The sequence below is a fragment of the Xiphophorus couchianus genome, chromosome 6, assembly GCF_001444195.1.
Source record: "Xiphophorus couchianus chromosome 6, X_couchianus-1.0, whole genome shotgun sequence".
Classification (NCBI taxonomy): domain Eukaryota; kingdom Metazoa; phylum Chordata; class Actinopteri; order Cyprinodontiformes; family Poeciliidae; genus Xiphophorus; species Xiphophorus couchianus.
The window spans coordinates 5,395,319-5,417,338 of NC_040233.1; the positions used below are offsets into that span (position 1 = coordinate 5,395,319).

The following is a 22,020-nucleotide window of genomic DNA, read 5'->3' on the forward strand; positions in this document are numbered from 1 at the left end:
TTTAATGAAAAGAAAACAGAGGCGAACACTCCTCCTCCAACCCTCGGTGATCTGTGGCCGTATGTTAAGCAACAGGTTCTTTTTAGATGTACTTTATCAATAAAATTGTTATGGATTTGGTTAATTTTGGGAGCACAACTCGTCCAAATGTCAAAATTTACCGCAATACTCAAAAAACTTTCAAGGAGGAATTTGGAAGTAGAAATTCTCTGCTGCACAGAGGAGGTCAAGCATTTTTTTTTTTCCACCCCTAAACCGAACCTGCTGCTTTGTCAGCCGCAGCCTCTGCACATAAGGCAAAGTCTTTCTTCTCTTATCATCTCCCCGCTTTTCCTTTCTTCTCCCGACCATTTTTCTCTCGGGCGTTGTTCAATGAAAGGCATGTCAAGCTCACAGGTTGCATCAAACGGAACACGGTGGAAATTTTAATTGTTTTCTTTATCGGGGCGCGAGAGTGTAGGAGAAAGAGTGTAGAGAGAGTGCGGCTGCAGATCCATGGGAAAAATCATACTTCAAAGGCTGCAGTGGTTGTTCAGTCAGCAGTACGTGTGAAGTTGCTGGAGCAAGCCGGTCGGGCAGCGGCGCTATCCATTCAGTCAGCAAATCTAACCTTATTGTCAGTAGACGGTGCTTGTGTTTTTATCACGTCAAAGTGCAGAAGACCTGCTTCAAGACGTTGGGGTAATGTGATTCGCCGCTCAAGTTGAAGTGAGATTCCCTCTGAGAGAGAAGCTTCATGAAAAAGGCAGATGAAAGAACATCCTGTCCTATTTCACCCGTATGCATCTCCTGCCACCCCAACCCCAATCCTTCACATCACATGAATCCCGTTTTTTTGTGAACCTCACCCAGTCACAAGTCGCCCCGCTCTCACCTGTGAACAAGGTCAACTGCCTCTCCCTTCATGACTTCTCCTTCTGCTCCTTGCAGGGAATGGCTTCGTCAGCGCGCTCCAAGGGGGAGCACAAGCAGAGGGTCTTCTTGACCGTCTCGTTCGGCGGGATAAAGATTTACTGCGAGAGATCAGGGGTGAGTAGCGCGTCGACGCGGAGGCTGCCGGGAAGCGGCCAGCTGCTGCCGTCGTGAGGACGTCCAGAGGGCACGGCTCACTTCACAACAGCTGCCTTCCTGGGCCGCCATCTTAGACGACTGACCAGCCAAAACGCTGTAACGTTTCGGTCTGCGCATTGACCAAAACGTTAAATATTCTCCCAATCACAATTGAAATCAAGCACTCTCGAGTTACTCGGAAGGCAGTTTGACATTTGGTTTACTAAACATTAAAACTCTTGATGACATTGCCCCAAGTTGAGAGGTTTCACTTTTAGGGCTCCGGTCAGGGTGAATGATATATTAATTCTGGGTTTTTGATGGTGAATATGAATTGTTGAACTCCTGGTTGAACAGGTTGGTGTTTATTGTGGAGAGGAAGTTGAGGATGACTAACTCAATGGAAAGAGTCATCGTATTGCAGTCGGAAAGTCCATTTAGCTATTCCTCCTTTTTTTATTCCAGCTCCATAGTACGGTGTGTCAGTACCACTGTCACTGTCACCAGGATGTTTTTCATTTCTGCTAAAACATTTATCTAAGTATTGGTGAGAGTGTTTATTTGAACCTGAGTTCACACAGGGTTTCTGCAGGCTTCACCAACTCAAAATTAAGACTTTTTAAGACCGTGATGACATAGATGTAAGACCTCTATGTACAAAATACAATAAATTGGCAATACATTTGCACCTATCCATGACGAACTTAAAAAAGCTAGCTAGCTTAGCAGCTACTTACTGGTAGCCTCACTTACCTCAATACACAGAACATGTGTGGGGGCGACTCAAACTTAAGCCTGACAGAAAGTATTATAAATATTATAGTAGTATATATAATATAATATTATAGTAGTGTATGTACTGTATATACTGTATATATATTTGCCATGACAAAATTTAAGACCTGTGATTAATGTATTTTTAGGCCAACCTGCATGTATTTAAATGAATTTAAGACATTTTAACACCTTCAAGTAAAAATTCATGAATAGTTTTATGATCCCAAAGAGAAACAACATTGTTTTAAATGCATGAATTTCAGATTTTTTAAGGTTGGGTAGACACTCTGTCATTATTTCCACCCAGCAAATTCAACCTATTGCACCTTATTTTTGTTTTTATGAGCCATTAAAGTTCCATGTTGTGTTATGACGGCCCTCTGGAAAAGACATGGTTCAAATACGTCACTGAAAGGCCAAAATAATCTGAAATTCTGGTCCATGAGATGTGTATGTAAATCTCATGCCTTTTCTCCAGGCGGGTTTGGAGGATCGCTTTTTCATTACAGGATGATCCAGGGACTCTGGGTTTTTCCCCTCCGACCCGCGGCTCAGTGCCGGCTAGATGGGTCCACTTGGCTCATCAGCGCTAACCGCTAATTAGCTCTCAGTTCCACCCCTTAATAATAATTGCTGCTAATACTAATTACAACATAGCTCCACCTCAACTGTCTTTAGTGCTAAAGTGATAATTGGGCAACAGTGATTGTCTTGCGGCTGCCGGCTCCCACCCGACCACCCCAAGAAAAAAAAAGCCCTCACCTCGGATTGTACCTCTTTCCAGTCTGACTTCGTTTCTCCCGAAATGAAAAAAGAGCGTTTAGCTTCTCGCCACGACCCGAGAGCTCACCCAGTTCCGACAGCCTCATTTGTTGTTTCAGAAGCCGTGCCCCCCCCCAATGCGCCGCGTTGTATTTACCGATTACACAGCAGTAAGTAACCCTGCGCTTAATGCGCCTCTGTGGGTTGTTTAGGTGGAAACGGGGAGAGGGGGATCACTGCGGTGTACAGTCGGCGAGCATTTAGACGGAAATGCTTTCAGCAAAGCCGACATGATTCTGTGGCGTATGGAAGCGCACTTGTCGTATTAGTTTTGTATTTAACATTAATCTGGAGCATTACCGGCAACAGTCCCCCACGAAAAACCCCCCCGGGTTAACGTTGAAATGAAAGCTCCTCCCGGTGTTTAAGCTCATCCTGTCTAATAGAGCAGCAGCAGACGGGTGTGCCTTAGTGACAGCTGAATTACTATCCTTTGTGTATGAAGGTGTTCTCTTTCAGGATATCCTCCGCTCCCTCATTTAGGTATTTTGCATTTGATGTTTCATGGCAGCACAAACGTTACGCAACCGGGTTATGCAACTCCGTTCCGCGCCGCAGAAGCTACAATATCAGCAGTGCAGACTCGGAAGTTTCTTCCCTCTAAATTGTTCGGCAGCACAACAGTATGCAAAGATTTTTAAAGTGAGTCTGACCTACTTTGGATGGCAACAAAGAGCGCAGCTCTGTGTCACGCTTTAAAAAGACAGAATGCAAGCTCTTAACAGGAGAAGACGTCACCTGCGTTGATCGCCCCGCCTTCCTGTCGTTCAGGTGCTTCTGCATCACCACTCGGTCCATGAGATCAGCTACATCGCAAAGGACACCAGGGACCACCGGGCCTTTGGGTACGTCTGCGGGAAGGAGGGCCACCACCGGTTTGTGGCCGTCAAGACGGCGCAGTCTGTAAGTTCTGGTCCCAAAACCGAAAAGTGAAAGTTTGTGTAGTTTGTAGTGCAAACGTATGAAGCACAGGTGAAAATATGCATCTTTTTATGGATTACGGATTAATACGCAGCTTTTTGGGTATTCTATCAGAATCTCATAGACCACCTCAAGGTGGTGCATGATTGTAAAGCGGAGGAAGATGTGGTTTTCAATGGTTTTTACAAATGAAGACCATCAGTCGGAGGATCATTGGATCATCAGTAGGAATACATTTCTTGCATGGTCATGAATAAAACAAAAAACTTGTGTAATTAGTAATATTGGTGCATTTAACAAGGACAAAGGGAAACGTTTTTATTTTATTTAGGTTTTACTTGCTGTATTCTTTCAAGATGAGTTTCTCAGCTTTTCGGATGTTTTCACAAACCCACCGTCTAATTCCTGCTTTCAGGCGGAGCCTCTGATCCTTGACCTGCGCGACCTCTTCACGCTGATTTATGACATCAAACAGCGGGAGGAGATGGAGAAGAAGGCTCAGAAGGACAAACACTGTGAGCAGGCCGTCTACCAGGTCAGGCTCTGATTTCCACTTCTCCGCCGCATCGAGTTTCTACACATCATCCATTTAATGCACAGAAAATCTACATATAATCAACTGATTACATTTTTTTTTCTCTCACTTTAATCATACGAGTGTCAATGCCTGTGATTTAAGTAAATCACAGCAACCCTGTGTCATTGTGTAACTATGATTGCGTACAGATAGATAGTTTTGTTGTTGTTTTTTTTTTAGCCTTCTATTTTTTTCTTTTTAATGAAACTGAAAAACAAAATGTGTCATCTGCCCTCTTCCTCAATCGCAGACCATCCTCGAGGACGAAGTGGATGACCCGGTGTACCAGGTAGGTGAGCGGGCGCTACAAGCAGATCCAGAACACTGGACTGCCTTTCTAGCTTCACTGGAATGAAACACATTGAATGGGGGGTGGAGGGGAAACAAAATAAACTTTAATATATTTCTTCTTTCTCCAGCCACTGCTCTGCTTGAATTAGTATTTCATAATATTGCACCATTCTGTAATACACAGTAGACCATCCTAGTGAACAGTTATCCTCAGCCATCCAACTCCCATTTTGCCAGTGCAGTGTTGTACAACCATATTTTCCGAGTGAATCTGTGTCGGTGTTTGGATTTTCCTCCAAAGACATACCCCTCTTCACTTCCCCCGACTGGATGTTATCCCGCCCCCACTATTTTTGCCCTGTATTTATTTGGCTCAACATGACTTCCTTTTTTTTTTCTTCCTTTTTTTCTCTGTGTTTGCTCACACTGAATACAGACAACACTAACTCTTACTCTGAATGCTATGTTCAGTGGTTCGTCCAAACGTCCCACCTCCCCCCCAGAACACCTCTGGTCTTTGCTCTTGATGTGTGTTTTTTTTCATGATGTCATTCCCATTTGTAGCTTTCGATTTTTGTTGATGCTGGTTGACAAAACGCCTGACTGTGTTCAGAGCCTTTGGCATTTTGGGATATATGTTTTGTTAAACATTTCATTAAGAGGATTAAGTCCATTCCAGTGGGTGCGTAGGAAATCTGGATGGATGCTGCATTAAATTATTACTCAGAAGCTGAAATTTTCTGATTCTGTTTTGGAAAGATTTGACGGCCTCTCCCAAACCGCTATCTCAAAATTCAATATGGCTGCCGTGTGTGTAAAATGTAGCTAACTATACTGACAAAATTACCTTTCTGCATTTTGGTAAATTATTTTAGAGCATATTTATTGCACACCATCAGCTTGTGAATGTGCGATTCTAATGTCTGAATCATAAAAATGCACTTTTACGTTTTCTGCATTTAATGAAATTCATTTTTAGTTTATTTAATCAAGGAGAGCACAGTTAATGTTACAAGACAGACTATCAACCGTTGTTTTGTACGAAGGTTTTTACTAGCCATATGTTAATTTGCAAACCCAGTCCTTGGTTGGACCATTTAAAAAAAACAACAAAATTAGAAATTCCCAACAAACAAAACATTACAGTAGTTTAGCCACCTGTTAGCACAAAAATGCTGCCCGTTTTTTTGAGGTAAAAGTGTCCTTGCAGCTCGATTCATCTACAGTACTTTAAACAATAATTTTTACTGTTTTTGAGGAATATATTGGACATAGTAATTGCACAAAAATCTATATTTGGGAAAAAAAAGTAGCTTCTCATATCTTGGCGCTACCCAGATTTTCTTCTGAGGCAAACAGATTAGCAACCTTTTAGCGCAAAGATGCTAGCTGTTTAGTGAGGTAAAGCTATCCCTACATGTTTCAGCTACAATGTTTGAAAAGGAATACATTCTTCTTTTTTTGAGGAATAAATTTAAGATGGTAATTATAAAAAAAATCAATAATTAGAAAAAAAAGTAACTTTTTCTATCTTTGTCGAATCGCTGCTGCTACACACGTAGCTTGCAGTGGTTTCATTTTCGTTACCAGTATCTCCCAAAATGTCAAACAAATTTCTCCGTTTTCATTTCATTTTCACATCAATTTCGGTAGATCTACAGCTGTGACATATTTTTAGACAAAAATCTGAAGCAATTTCTACACTGGAAGTGGAGTTTGACACTGCTGAGGTGGAAGGCTAACCTTCAGCTAAGACCTCCACATTGCCTTGAACTACTGCCTGACCTGTTATACTTGTGCTCTTTCCTCTTCCCACCTCACTCTTTTTTTTCTTTTCTTTTCTCCCTTCTTCTTTCCCATGCCCCATTTTTCACACTCTTCCTTCCCCTGATCTCGTTTCCCCCCCACCCTCCTCCGCTCAACGCCATCCCCGCTCCCTTGTGCTTTCACTTATTCTGCTCATGCCTCCACACCTCTATCTCTCTGTTTTATATGCCATCTCCTCCTCCTTTTCTCACTCTCTCTCTCTGTCTCTGTCCTTCCCCTTCATTATTTTCTGCATCTCTATGCCTTGCCCACTGATTCTGTTCTGTAGTACATAGTGTTTGAGGCTGGACACGAACCCCTCCGTGGCCCCCAGTCAGAGGAGAGCGTTTATCAGGTACAAAGACAAGTTTTGCCCCACTTTTTTTTTTTTTTCCTCCCTCTTCATTCCTTATAAATAAAAAGATAGCAGTATTTATGGTATGGCTCTGACCTGAAGGAAGATAGAGTGTGTTGACTGTTTTTGGAGAAAGTTTTTTTGTTTGTTTGCTTTATATGAATTTTAGTGTATAAAAAAAGATACGAATTGAGGAGTAGACTCCAGTGACACTTAGAAAGGTGACGCCTTAGATCTCGTGATTTCACAAGATTGAGTAAGACAGAAAGTTTAAATAATACAATGAAATACTTTAAAGCTTTTAGTGCCATAAGAAAGGCAGTATCCTCTTTGGAGATCTCGTCTGTTTTTGCGTTTTTCTTTTTTTTTTTTTTTTGTCATTGCAAATCATCCAGAAAGAATTAAAGTCAAGACACTGATAACCTAAACACAAAAGGCAGTTTTCAAATGTTGATTTAATCTATTAAAGGGGAAAAAGCCATCCAAACCAGCTTCTATACTCATCAATGCCAGACCTGTATGATAAAGAAATGACTTTAATTGAACCAGTCTGACAACGTGAAGTAGGAAGTAGGGCAAAAGACCTCAAAAAGCAACACAGATAAGAAGAACATTTGTTGACTTCTGTCATTCCAGATTTTATTGAATTGACCGGAGAGGCTTACAAAGCCTCTGGCTTTTGAATCTCCACTGAACCACAGCGAGCGCCAATAGCCACACGCTGAGAAAACCTAAATCTGTAGAGGAGCTTCCCATGAGTTCACAGATGACTTTTACCTTAACAGCAAAACTTTCTGAAAGGTGCTCCTCCCGTTCCATCTGACGCTTTCCAGAAACAAAATACTCATCTTACTTACCAACAAGGTGGTGGCAGTGTGATGGTCTGAAGCGATTGTGGTTGTTAAAGACCTGAACTACGACCTCATGCAGAAGGACAGTGATCCACATCACACCACGGAGTCCACTACTGAACCACTGAAAAAGTCTAAAAGTCCAGTCAAACCCGGATTCAAGTTCTATTGAGATGTTTTGGCGTGACTTTGAAAATGCTGTTCAGGCTCAAAAATAAGACATGTTACTGTTGGGGCCATGCTAAGAAAATAAAACTAAAACAAGTAACAAATTACGAGAATAAAGTCATACCAAGAGAAAAAAGCTGTGCGAAAATAAAATAGAAATAATACGAGGGTAAATTTGTAGCATTAGGACGTAATATTATGGCTTTATTTTTGTATGAGTTAATTCTCATAATTACATTTTTTTTATTAATGTGGCCCTCATACTCCATTGTACAAAAACCCACCAAAGTGGCTGAATAAAAAATAAATTCTCCAGAGAAAAGTGGGTCCAATTCCTCCACAGCGAAACATTGTACCGATTAATACAATGTTAAGTTATTACTTTCAGGGTGCAAATGCTTTTCCCAAATGGCCTTGTTGGTTTGGATAACCTTTTCCCATATTGAACGAAAACTCCAGTTTGTTTTTGTGTTATTTTTGTCTGATACGTAAATGTTTTGATCGAAACATTTTTAACAAAAGAAAAAGCAAAAATGAAAGAAACTTGCTTTGGGGCAAATGCGCGCTCCATACCAAATTGCACCTAAAGCAGTTTACAACGTGTCGAGGTGAGCTGTTCAACTTGAATTCGCCCACTGCCTATGTACACCAAGGTCGTCTTCAGCGGCCAACATCATGACCTTTTGATTTTGGACCACTTGAAGGACCAGATAGAACTCCCGGGACGCGTGGAACGGGTTAATACCAGACTCCACCCGCCCCGTTCCCCAGTCTCCCTTGTCCTCCTCCTGCTTCGGCCTCTCCAAAGATGAAAGTTGCAGATGGAAAAAGAGAGAGATTAATCACTTGCCATGCCATTTGATCTCCGAGTGAAACAAGATCAATAGACTTCGGGGGAACATAACTGAAAGCTAACCAGTTGAGGTAGCAGATGAAGAGGCGAGCAGCAGGGTTAAGAACCAGCAGATACCTTGGATAGCTGTGAAGAAAAACAAAAAAAAAAGAGAAGAGAGAAACGCCGGAGCCGAGGCATTTTCATATCATCAAATGAGACAGCGCAGACGGTTGTCGAATAATAATAGGCTTTCTTAACACACACTGAACCTCCTTCAGGCTTTGTTTGCAATCGATATCGATTTAAGCAGAATTGATCCGGCGGCGCAACTGTAGAATTTGCATAATCCTGCGCTGCTAAAAGATAAGTACATCTAAATTATTAACCTGGATGGAAATTGATTGAGTTAACTTTTTTTTTTCTACTTTAATAGACATGTTTTTTTCCCCCCCTTTTTTTTTCTTCTATTATTTTTGAACACTCCTGTGTTGAAATACTTAGCCAGGGAAGAAAAAGTGAAAGGTGTTGATCTGTTGACTTCCATATCAATCGACATCCGATCTAACGCAGGTCCCAACCAGTCAGCAGAAGGAAGGGATCTATGACGTTCCCAAACGCCATTTCATGACTGTAGGTGTTTTCATTCTTATTATTTACTTTTTTTAAATGTTTTTTTTTCTTACTTTACTGCTTACAAACCTCTCTTTAGGACCCTCGCGAAGGGAGTTCCTTGCGCCACAACTGGCCCATTTTGCTCAGCTTCACCAAAGGTTGCAGTGCAGGAGCTTGCAAACGTATTCGCACCCCTCGAACTATGTCACATTTTGTCACATAAGGGCTAAAAACCTCAATGCATTTTACTTAAGAATGCCATAAAGTAGTGCATAATGCTGAATGGGAAGGAAAGTAGCAGGAAGCTGGTCAAAGCTGAAGACAATTGGAGCTAAACACCAGACAATCCCGAATGAAAGCGTTTTGGAAATTGCCAAAGACCTGAGAGATTCTCCTTTTAGCAGAACATCATCCCTGAACGTCCAGCCAAAGCTACAAAGCAGTGGTTTTGCTCAAGGGTCCCTTCACAGTGGTGGCTGTAAACTATTAGCACAACTGATAAAGAAACCAGTTGTTTTTAAAATATAGATCCAAAAGGATGACTGGTTTTAATAGTTTTCCGTTTTGAGCCCGTTTCGTTTCAGAAGTTCAAAAGCCTGTAATAATTTATTTGAATAGTAACTACGTTTTATGGGTAAAAACTGGTCAAAAATGGTCTTTTAAGGTCATCAGCCTCTGGTTGAGATCAAACCATATTTACATGTTTTAATGTCCTAGTCATAGTCCAAACTTCTGTGACTTGAAAACGATGTCTACGGACACTCTTCACCCGGTTTGAATAATCCTGACGTCATCTGCGTAGAACGTCACGCAAACTTGTCATTTGGCACTACTTTTTCTTGGCCCATCGTGTAAAAGGCATATAAATACAGGGGGGTTTATGCCTGCCATGTGACACCTGAAAAGGTTCTTGGGGTGTGATACTGGTGCAGTGTGGTAAAGCAGGGTATGGGCTCAAAAAGAAAACTGACAACAGAACAACAATGTTCTCTTTTCTTTTTGTCATGATAACGACGCTGGTGGTGCCGCAGAATCTTGAAGACTTGAAAGCAGCAGATTGGTCAACCGAAGTCCTCTGTAATTACACACAACATTAGACGGGCCAGCTTTGTGTACAAAATCCAATCTTGTGCAGAATTAGATGCGTATCATAATCAGATGCTAGAAATATACATTAAAAAAAAAAGATCTGTTTGCCGGTCCCGTCGGACTGGAACGCTGGGCCGGTTCCGCGCCGTGGAATGGCTGTTTGTCTTCCTCAGAGGGTGGAAATGAGAGGTTTGTAAGCGGTGGAGAGTGGGGTGGGGGGAGTATTGAGTTGAGTTGCATGTTGTGTTGTTACATTTACAATTAAGGCACATGTTTAAAAAAACAAAAAACAAAAACAACAACAAAAAAACTGCTCCTTATTCAGAGGATTTGTGACATTTCTCCCCCTGGTTTTAATCGAACCGAAGCTGGGTTCATCTCAGTTCTCTACCATGCAATGATAATCCTGTTTCATCTTTAAAAAGAAACATTTGTTCCACCCCCACTTTTACCCAACATTCACCAAGAAAAAAACCCGCAAAAAACTCCTGTCATTTGTGTGTTTTGTAACCCGGTGCATCAGACAGATGAACTGTCTCAGCCCCGTTGCTATCTCACCCAAACAGCCCATGCCGGTTTAGGCAGCAGCGCTTCCATATCTCTAAGTGTTACTGCTTGTCTGTTCATTCAGTTGGAGCTTTTTGAGAGCCTCGAGCTCATCCGATGTGTGTCAGCTCCCTCGGGGGGGAAAGACCTCTGTGTACAATGTTTGCTTCTTCTTTTTTTTTTTTTTCTTCTCCTTCCTCTTCCAAATTCTGACTCATTCTGTGCCCCTCGATGGTTATCGGCGTGCCGCGCAAACTGTGTGTCACCCCTTTATGTCCGCAGCCTGTGGGAGGAGGACATAAACGCCACGTCACGGCGGCGTCACTGACGGCCGCCGTTCCCGTTTTCGTTTGTCCGTTCTTTTTGGTTTGACCGTTCCCCTGTGAGTTTCGCTGCAGCATGCAAGTCTGTGCGTTTTGTGTGAATTTCCACGCTTTTACACTCAATCACTGTCTGCTTGGGCATGGCTGCAACCATTCCATGCGACTTTTTCCATTCCATGTTTACAATGTTTCACCTAAAGGGTTGTGAAAATTATTTTTGCTCCCTTATGAATTCTTCTGCTTTTTGCCTTAATTTGTAAATCTTTCAGGTCATAAAATAGTAAGACAGTGGACGCCCGAGACTTGTTCGATTTTTAGGACCACAGCCGTGGAAGCTAAAATCCACAAGTACTTCTGACCCCCTTTAAGAACTTATGACTTACTATTTAATAATTCAAACAACAAATATAACTTAATATGTGTTCATATGCACTGTAGAAGCTGCCTAATCACTATCACAGAAGCTAATCTACAGTTTTTCCTATTTATGCTTTTGGGAGTTCAACCAATCAGCGCTAAGGAAAATAAACGAAGCTCCTGGGTTGGCTACTCTACCGACGCTAGCCAATTGCATATCAAGTACCATTGCAGCCAAGTATTTTAGCTTCCAAAGCTGCATTTTCTTTCGACTGTTAGATGTACTCTATGGAAAAATCTAGAAAGAGGCAGTTTTTTGCAGACAAGTTGGGGTTGCATTCCACCAGAAAAAGTGAGTGAATACTGGACCATGAACAGGTGGGAGTTCACTGCATCTAAAAACGATAACCTGAGTAAATACCAAAGTTGTCAAATGCTGATAATAAAGGGAAAACTATGCAAACCCACTTGGCCCTTTGTGAAAATAGTTATTGCCTGTTAACTCTGGTTTGTCGGCAGGTATCATCATCGCTTTTTACATCGCTGTGAGAAATGACAACTCTGACAGCATCTTGAACAAATTTAAGTCCAGACTTTGACCTTTTGTTATACACTATTTTTTTTTAGTTATTTAGAGATGATCTCGCTGTTGTGCTACATAAACCAAGTCTGCTTGAGTTTAAAAGTTGGCTGGACAATTGGCTTGAAGATTTTCTGGTGAAGCAGAGTTAGTGGTTTTATGAATTATATCAAGTCAACCAGGTCCTGAAATGGTAAAATAGCTCAGACTTAAATTACCACCACTGGCCTTTTTGTGTTTTTCTTTTTAGGGGGATGCGGGGAAGTCTCCCATTATTTCCCAATTTCTTTGTTATTGTTGAACAGTGAGCTCTTTTTGTAATTTTGCTAGGGCTACCGCTCCTGCCAAGGTTCAGTTTTCTTCCCTGTTCTCTATATTTGTACATAAAGATTCTACAAATATAGAGAAAGATTCCCAAAGATTTAGAAACCGCTAATGGTTTCTACACTGATGGATTGCACTGGTTTTGTTTCTCATCTTGTTGTTAAATGTGTACATTTTTAGCCTCCTTCATGTTGTCAGACTGATTCTACTGGAGGGATTTATTGATATGGTGGTACTCAGGCCTGCTTCGGAGAGGCATTTTCTCCAAAACAAATGAAATCAACATTTGAAAATATTGTCTTATATTTACTCAGGTAATCTCTGATGAGATGAAAACTTTTTTAAGTGTGACAAAAAGGCAAAATGGAAGATATCTGTGCAGGGGGTGAAGACTTTTCCACAGCGCTGTCAGTGGTGTGAGTAGACCTCAGAGGGGGAGTAGAGTAGGGGGCTTCAGTCTGCTTACTGGGCGAGGTGGTCCCATGGTCTCAGTCTGGTGGTTTCAGGAGCGTCCTCCATTATTGGTTGAATTAAAACCCGCCCCCCCCCGTGTGTGTGTGAGTGTGTATCTCCTCCTGGAGCAAAAATCAACATGATAAAGCAGCCCAGACTCTCACCGGGGCCTCTCATGATTGGCAGACATAAGAATATCTAATCAGAGTCTGTTTTATGGAACCCAATAGCCTTTTATCAACTCAATTATAGCGAAGCATGAAAGATTCATTTGAGATCCATTAACTGATAATGAAATGAGGGGGATAGTTGTTTCTTGCCGTCCGCAGCACAAAGCGTCTTTACGAATAGATTTTTACTGCCCACACCTACCCAACCATGCAACCACCGGCAGCCCATGTCCGAAATAAAATGGTCATGACTCTGGAGTTTTTTCAGGTGCTGATGTATCACAAGACTTTTCCCTCTTCTTTCTCCCCCTCCGCCCCCCTCTCCACCTCGTCATACGGCCCAACTCGTAGAACATCAACCACTTTGATCTTTTCGGCGACATGTCCACCCCTCCCTCGGTGAGTACCCCCGGCGGAAAAAAAAATAACGCTTTCATGTCAGCGGAACCGATACGAGTTCTGTCAGGGCGCTGGTGGCGACCGGAATCGCTCTGATCTGACGGCAGAAACCCCCGCAGATGGAGCTCGGTGCGACTTTTAGGTGACTTTGGTAGAGGTGACATGTGTGTTCTTCCAGATGCCCCCGTCACCTGCCAACACGCTGGACCCGAACCGGAGCAGCCGCCAGCAGCAGCAGCAGCACACCCCCGCCGAGCTGTACGCCCCCTTCAGCCCGACCTCCATGCCGTCAGGTAGACGACCATTTTAATATCTCGCCTCCGATTCAAATTGGGAACACGACAAGCTCTGTCATTTGCTCACTCTCCTTTGAGTAGAAGCGGTAGATCAGCAGCATTGGACAAATTGAATCAAAAAGTCCAAGAAAATTAACTGTAGGCACATTTGATATTAGCAAAAGCGTGCATGATATTCAACTCTTTCACATCATTTTGAAATGGCTACACTACAAATGTGTTTCATTGAGTTCATATGAACTAGGTAGGGAAAATAAACATTTTATTGACTAAAATGCAACGACAAAGCATTCTTTTATTGCATGCTGATAATTTATAGGTTCACTGATCAATTTGAACAATTATGCACCGATTAATAGCAAGACAGCAAAAGAGATTTTGTGTTTTAGAGTTTGAACCAAGTGAAGCTGAAGCTTTGCCTTTTGAGGAGTCTGAACATACTTACAGACCATCTTAAAGGCAAATTCTGTATTTTCTGTACAGTTTTTGCAATTATGTTTAGCTTCTTGGTGTTCATTCAACCACCGTGATGCTGGCACCAGAGTGGGGATTGTGTGGCGTATTTTATAGATGGATAGTTGGTTGGATAGATAACTTGTCCCTATTTCAAAATGGATTTGTGGTAAAATATCGATACAGGCGAATCTCAGGCATAGCCTTACACAATCACTTAATTTACAACGCACAATAGCATATAGACCAACTAGGCATTCCTTCAGATACAGTACATACATATCAAATATGTATGTACTGTATCTGTGGTAGCTTCAAAGCTTGTGGAACCAATAAGAACTTTTACCTGTCTTTAGTAAGAAGAGGCAGACAGTACAGTCGTCCAGGTGAAAAGGGTTTTGTCAATCATCATTTTGTTTTCCTTGTTGAGCACAAGTTCCTTGTAAATACTGTCCACTGCTCTAAAGTTGCCTTACTTCCATGTTTGCTGTTTCCTCTGTGTGGAAGTCGACTACAACTTGACTTCTTACAGCTTTTCAAAATGTCCAGTTTTAATAGAATCCTTGACTAATTGTTGTTCCATGAGCAGATTCTCTCAGCTACTCTAGTCTTAGGCTGGTCCTCTTGGCTGCTTCTCACAGTCCTTCTCTTGCCGTTGATTGGTTGAACTCCTTCTTCAGATGCTAAAAGCTAGATGATGTTTGTCTCCTTCAGGTTATATGACCATGGGGCCGGTCCAAGCGGCTCAGTGGGCCCAGCAGCCGTTTCCCGGCCAGGCTCAGACTTTGACCTTCCCCGTTCAGGGCCCCCTCCAGGTAGCTCAGGTCCTCCCCGGCGGTCAGCCCATCATCCTGAGCCAGGCCAACATTTTCCCCACCACTCAGCAGCAGTGGGCGGCCATGGCAGCGTATATGCCGGCCCAGACGGTGGGAGTCGGGGGCCATGCCATACCAGCTGCCATGCTCCAAGGCCTGGTCCCCATTACCACTGTGTGCCCCCAAACGTGCGACCTGTCGGCGCCTTCCTCGGCCATCACCAGCCCTCATCACATGGCCGACCCCGCCCTGCTCCAGAGGCAGCTCAGCCTAGGGAAGGAAGGACTGGGAGTGGACTTGGACGCGGGCGAGGGCCCGTCCACATCGGGAGCGGGACTCGGCGTGGTGTCCGGAGGGGCGAGCAGGTGCGGAACCCCTGGCCTCATGAGTGCGCCTGACACACTGGTCTGCAGTCAGCTGCTGCCTCCTCAGGCAGCAGCCAATCAGGAGGAGGAAGGTAGCTGTAGTGACCTTGATCTGTCCAGGATGACTTTGAGCCCAGGAACGTCCACCTCACCATCAACCGAATCACGTAAGTGTTTCTGAACGCACTTTACAGAAGCAATTTCTATCAATCGATCAATCATGTTTATTTGTACAGCATATTTGAGCAACAAGGCAGTTCAAAGTGCTTTACATCATAAAAACATAAAAAATAAAACGTCATAAAATCATCAATAGAGAAACCAGTGACTACATTACATTTTATCAAGTGCCATCAGCCAAATCATCAATGCACATCAAGAAACTCTAAGCGAGTTGATCTTCAGACTTGTTTTACAGGAATTCAGTGTTTCAGCTGCTTTGCACTTTTCTCGAAGTTTGCATAGAAACTGAATGCTGTTTGGTTCTGGTACAATTTATCTGAATAGCTTGATTTTTGTACATGTTTGAGTATCTTAAGGTACCTCAAGATATCTGTATTTAACAAACACCGAGCTTCCATGTTCATTGGCACTCTGGTAAGCACAATGGGGTGTTTTCAAACCTGATGGTCCGGTAGGCTCGGTTTGATTTAACCTCTTCTATGTGGTCTTCTACAGTATCATAAGACAGTTAGCGCAGCCAGCATTGCTGAAACAGAATGCAGGTCATTAGCTTTACTGTAGTTTCCTTCCTGCAGTAAAGCATTAAGCAAACTACAGTGCAGGGCATTCTGGGTAAATATAACCAAAGCAAACACACATGTCAAACAGCAGTGGGAGAAATGGCTCCTGGTCTTTTACCAGAGACAAAAGAGAAATCCTACAACTGCTAAAATCTGACCCCACTCCATTTTGTTTACATTTTGCGAAGAAGGATGTGTCGATCAGCGTCGTCTTCAAAGATTTTTGTGTCGATTTTTGTCCCTCAGTGGTTCTTGGTTCAGTACCACCACAGGCGAGGAGGGGGAACAGGTTTTGGATCATTTGACAGTGCAGTGTGAAAGTGAACTGCAGCAGCCGAAAATGTAACAAATGTTGTAGTTTTAGTCTCAAATCAAATTGAGTCGATCAGGTGTGAAAACATCCTAAAACAGCTACCTTCACAGAGGGTTTCATCACCATGACCTAGCTATGATGTGTAAACTGATTGGAAAACGGTCAGGTTTTTTGAGTTTCCAGCCGGTTGGTCATCGGTTGGGCGAAGTGAGCTAAAAATAATCTGATTTCAGTCAATCTCTAACAACCATTGGCTGGAAGGACTTTTGAGATAGTGATCTTTGTTTCCCTGGTAACCTCCACTCAAAGGAAAAACCCAAACACCCTCTGCATAACAGTGCTTCTCTTCTCACATTCATTACTGCCTTTACAGATGTCTTGCTAGCCGCTTTGAACTGTCATCTTTACTTTTCTGCTGTCTCCAGTTTTGCAGGGAAACTGATGTAACAGCCTTCGCCTTCCAAGTACCGCTAATTGTTAGACGTTCGTGTTTGCTTCAGCTCTCTTGCCAAACAGTTGGCCCGTCTGCCTTCCCGCACACCTTCTTGCTCTTGTTTTGTCCCTCTTGAAAAGAAGGGAGACGGCTAACCGCCTGTCAGAACGAGCCTCATCTGAAAGCTAACGTCGTCGAAGGCAGACGTGCTTAAAGGTCATAATCCAGATTCCCATCTTTCATCTCATCGCATTCCCTCGACTTTCTGTTCACAGCATCCACACCTGCCCCTCAGCAGAGCTCGTCTTCAGACTGCCCCCCCTCCCAGGGCAGTGACCCCCCGACGGATCACTCCCCAGTTGACCCGGAGGGACACCCCAGCAACACCAGGGAGGAACAATCAGTAAGTGCTTGCCTCTCCCACTGGGATTCATGGATGCCACTTACCAGCAGACTCTTATTGCAGCGGGGATGATGTATAAAGTCTCGTGTGATTATCACCGGACTGAAGTTATTTACGTCTAGCAAAAAAAAAAAAAAGTCAAATCAATTACACACGAAAGGTCAAACATCAATTAAGTGGGTTGATTACTTGGCGTAATGAGGTGAAATCATTTAGAATGATTACACTTCCCAACATTTTGGTGGGAAACCAGAGTGAAGAAGAGCTGATCTGTCTCCGACCCAGGGTTGGGCGAGCTCGGACTCTCCGGTGCCGAGCGAAGGCGGCGAGCCGATGGATCAGACGGGTCCGCAGAAAGACAGCTAGAGGGGACGCAGGCGGTGGGAAGGCGGTGAGCGTTTCATCAGCCCGTTCTTCCTCTCATTTCCCACAGTTATTAATCAGCCGTCTTCACCACATGACATTTGTGTCTCAACTCCCCATCTCTTTTTCTTCCCAATGCCAAGCGATTTCCCTCGCCTCATCCTTTTCCCCCATAAACCCATCTTTCTGTCCTTTATTGGCTTCATATTTCCATCTGTCAGCCTGCCTCCCAGTTTTTACTGTGAATGGAAGCTTTGCTGCCAACCGCAGCCTTCATTTAAATCAGTCTGAAGCTGGGAAGGCACCACAGTGACATCTGGTGGTGAGATTTATAACTACACTAAAAGAGTGTTGTTTTTTTTTCTTCATCTTCCATTTAGGGATATGGAAGCGTTCCGTCCTAAAACTGGAGGTTCTAGGAAAAACAAGACAGACAAGTGACTGTGATTACACAGGCTAGCTGTTGTCTTTTTTATATATATATAACATTTAAAGGATATTTCTGGCTATCAGAGGAACTGCTTTATTTTTTCTCGAGAGGCCACACACTGTATTGCTCTCCTCAGCATGTCCAATCAAATAACTCTTCAACCAGGAAGTGACCTTTGATATCGGACTCCTTGAGCGGGAGGTGCGCGCATCCTTCCGTTTCGAACTGAAAGAGTTTTTAAAAAACGCTGATGATGCAAACTACTGTTTTTTTTTTTGTTTTGTTTTTTTTGACAAACGTCAAAGAGGAGCAGCATCTCTCCGTGCGTTGGCCGCAGTACGCAGCAGGTTTCCCGTCATCTTGCTCCGCCGTTTCACCAGTTTGCATGAACAGACACGGCTGGTGAGAGTTCGACGAACTCGGCTGAGGGCCTGAGAAACGAAATCAAAAACTCAAGATTCTTCGTCTTTTATAAGCTGTGATTTCCCAGCCGGTGACGCCGGAGCCGATGCAGACGTCTACGTGACTCTACGTGACGGTGTAGAAATGGAAAAATTGCCAAACGTCTATTTTGTAAATAAGAATCTTTCCCCCAGGCCCTCCTAAAACCCGAGCCTCCGTGCCATAAGATAGCACTCTGCCTCTCGGATGCCAACTACGTGTTTGTCTGAAGCAACGCTTCACCAGCATCTCCAGTCTTACCATCTGGAAATTAATTTAATTTTTTTGTTTCTTTCTTGGAGCCATGTTTTTTTATTATTATTATTTCTAATTTCTAAAGATGTATTGTTTTTTTAGTTTTTTCTTAAAGGTTTCGGGGAGGGGAGGGAATGAACTGTGAATATGTGTTGCCTGTTCAGGCAGAATAAAGTCTGATGATTCTCTGATTACAAACTCGATAAAAAAGAGCGATGTGGGCGGAGCTAGAGGTGTTACCTTTTTACCGACGTCTAGTGGCAGATTTTCTTAGCTTTTTAGATATACGTCATTTTCAACCAAGGTCGCGTTGTTTACAATTTGCGTCTGTCTGTCTGATTTCTTGAAGAAACAATAGGGGGGAAAAAAAATCTTAGTAATACATTGGGAGGAAAAACGTTTTCCTATCACTGGCAAAAAAAAAAAATGTACCTTTAAGTCACATTAGAACCACAAACCTATATATGCATTTTAAGTTTTTTTTTTTAGTTTTTAGTTAGACAAACACAAAGTAGAGCATAATTGTTGCGCTTTTTTTCAGCAAAAAATATAAAAATCAGGTCCTTCAGGGTGTATTCACCAGCTTTACTTTGACTTAATTTAGCTAGTTCTTCTCTGCAAAATACCATAGATTAAATCTGATTGAATGGCGATTGAAAGTCTCTTAGTTCTGTTACTCAAGGACATTGAGGCTACCGGTAACGAGCTACTAAAACATCCTCGCTAGCCACCTAGCTAGCTAGCATTGCTAAAGCTTCCCCTGGTAATGTTTGCCGCTGCTGCTACTAGCACTGATCTAAGAGCAGCAATCTCTGAAGTCTGAGGGTTAGTGGATTTTAGACATGGTGGACAAGCACCAGTCTTACCTAATGAAGTGTTTTACTTCAACAAAGTTGTTACTATGGAGGGAAAATAAGTAGAGCATGGAATCAAAAGAAAATAGAGCCACAGGTGCGCAGCTCTGCTGACAAATAGGAAAGAGAGTAAAACAAATGGTAATTAATGTCTTCAACTAACGGAAGAATGGGTCAAAACCTCACAAGAAGTACCAGGTCTTAGATTTCATTCTTAATGGTCTTTAAAAAAGGTTTTAAAAAGTGTTAAATTTGAGTTGGTGAAAGCAGCAGAAGCCCTGATCTTTTATCACTTGAGATAAGACAAAGTTAGCTTACAAGTAACTTTTCGGAGCTCCTCTTAAATCAGTACTTCTTTAATATTGATCAAAACGTGCTACTTCCATTGGCAGATGTTTTTTACTTATTACAAGTCATTTTTCCCATAAGTGAAGAAAATCTGCCAGTGGAAGTAGTAGTTTTTTCTTGTTTTTTTAAGATCAATATTCAAGAATTATCGACCTCAAATAAGCTCTTGTATCTGGTTGAAGAGTTACTTCTGACTTAGGTTTGTCTCATTTTAAGATATTTTCTCTAGAAACTAGACAAAACACTCTTGGTAAGATTTTGCGTTTTTTTATTCAAACTTCAGATGTATAAAGTTCACATCAGACACTTCTGTGATAAAAACAACAAACCCATTCACTTTACAATCGTGGACTACCTTGTGTTTGTCTATCGGATATAATCACTATGAAATAAATCCTAGTTTGTGGTTGGAATGTGGCAAAACGGCAAATATCCGAGTGGGTATGCCTACACTGTGGATGGTTTAGCAAACTAAAAGCTCAACGACGGCAGGACACGCGTCTCCTCTGGGTTTGGTTTTCGTTGTCCAGTCACTGCTCCCGTCAGGCCGTCGCGTTGTTGTAACGAAGCACTCACCGTACATCGTCTCCCCGTGAACAGTCCAAACTACAGATCACCAACACTTCCTGCTAGACAACACCTGTCATTAATGGTTAACCGACAAACGAGACAAAGTGTCCCAGAATATTTTGTAAAGTTTATTTATGGAATTAAGAATTGTGCTGAAAAAGGGATTTTTGTACGTCTATGACTCCCCGCCCCTCTGCCCCGTCCATATGCTGTATCCTTGACACTGTTCTGTCACAAATAAATGACCACGTGATTCCCAAGGTTACTGCTGCTTTTCTGTCTTACTGTCTTACATCCAACAGCCAACGGGGGCTGCCCTGCATCAACAAATGACTTCTTAATGTGGCTTCTTATATACATCTTAGTTTTGGGGAAAATGTTATCGCTCTCTCTTTTTTTAAAAAAATGAATATTTGCTTTTAAGCTTTATTAATGACGATTTTCTTATAAGTTAGGTAAAGAAAAATCTGGATGGATGAAGAAAATGCTCAGTTCCTTTCCAGGGGGCGCTCTATGCTACATAATGGAAGATGAGTGGAAGACATTTCTATAAGTTTCTCAGGATTTATGGTTTATTTAGAATCGATATAAAGACTGGTTAATGTTTTAATTTAAAAAATAAAGGATTATTGATGGTTCCTTACTAAAACAAACATCCACATTTTTCTTTTGGATCAGAACTAATGACACACTTAACAAATGAAACCGAAAAAAACAAAATAATGACACGAAACCTGATTACTGATAGAGGGGAAGTTTTTAATAAATTACTCATAGGCTTCTTAGAAGTCTAAAGGAAAGATTTTATCAGTCTGACTTTAAACTGGAAGGACAAACTGGGAACATTCGGCTCTCAAGCTCACATTGGAGTCTGTGGACTTCCAGCAGCAGACCACCGCTTCGGTAGGATAACATGGTCCGAAGTCTGGCTGCTTCTCATCAGAGTCGGCTCCGACTCTCTCCCTCCCCACTTGGGTGATGGATAAATCTTGAGACCAGCTGCTGTCAGAAAATATCAATACGATTTCTTTGATTTTAGTTTATTGTTATTATTCTCTTGGCTTGCGCATAATTTTGACATCATGATTTTGTCCCACGTGACAAAAAGTTTGGACTCTGCTGCTGTAAGTTGTCATTTCTTCAAACCTACTTAAAAGATTTATTTTTATTTTTAAAAAATAGATAAAAATAGCAGTCAAAATCCCATAACTACCTTATTGCGCCACCCTCCTCAGAATAAACAAACTGCGGCAAATTCCTGCGATTGCTCCACTCTGTAAAGCCCACAGTGTGGCGAAGCTGAACAAAGGTTAAAGGTGGCAGAGCCGCAACTCGACTGCAAACGATGGTGCCACCGTCCCGGACTTGATTACGCAGCGCTCATTTTTCACCGCCATCGTATCATCAGAAGCACGTTTCCTGCGCGTGTCAGAAGCAGATATTACATGTCACGCATAATGAAGTTTATGCAAATGCCAAAGATATCTCAGGCTCGTCCGCTGAACTTACCAGCGAATCCAACGGGGTTTTAATCAGACTGTGTCGAACCTGTGGGAAACACACGCTTACACACCCACACACACACGCACACACACACACACACACACACACACCTCGCAGTCCAGCTCTGTG

General features: G+C 42.5%; 1 protein-coding gene and 1 long non-coding RNA gene across 3 annotated transcripts in view; one reads left to right on the plus strand and one right to left on the minus strand.

The window, feature by feature from the left end:
• The window catches only part of LOC114145903 (disabled homolog 1-like), a 66,592-nt gene extending 45,944 nt beyond the window's left edge, over nt 1-20,648 (plus strand). Inside the window, exons 4-15 of one of the 2 annotated variants that reach the window (XM_028019574.1) lie at nt 931-1,029; nt 3,421-3,552; nt 3,986-4,105; nt 4,398-4,436; nt 6,534-6,599; nt 9,024-9,083; nt 13,259-13,306; nt 13,485-13,599; nt 14,770-15,402; nt 17,000-17,127; nt 17,413-17,518; nt 17,871-20,648. In XM_028019574.1, coding sequence (XP_027875375.1) covers nt 931-1,029; nt 3,421-3,552; nt 3,986-4,105; nt 4,398-4,436; nt 6,534-6,599; nt 9,024-9,083; nt 13,259-13,306; nt 13,485-13,599; nt 14,770-15,402; nt 17,000-17,127; nt 17,413-17,493 — 1,521 coding nt within the window. In that variant the 3' untranslated portion in view covers nt 17,494-17,518; nt 17,871-20,648. The remainder of the gene's footprint in view (nt 1-930; nt 1,030-3,420; nt 3,553-3,985; nt 4,106-4,397; nt 4,437-6,533; nt 6,600-9,023; nt 9,084-13,258; nt 13,307-13,484; nt 13,600-14,769; nt 15,403-16,999; nt 17,128-17,412; nt 17,519-17,870) is intronic. The other variant, XM_028019575.1, reaches the window with a different exon arrangement.
• A 125-nt stretch (nt 20,649-20,773) lies between these two features.
• LOC114145932 (uncharacterized) lies at nt 20,774-21,967 on the minus strand. The gene is made up of 2 exons (XR_003595791.1): nt 21,898-21,967; nt 20,774-21,807 (listed from the first exon to the last, which is right to left on the minus strand). It is a non-coding gene; the product is annotated as an uncharacterized LOC114145932 (long non-coding RNA).
• Nucleotides 21,968-22,020: the final 53 nt, after the last annotated feature.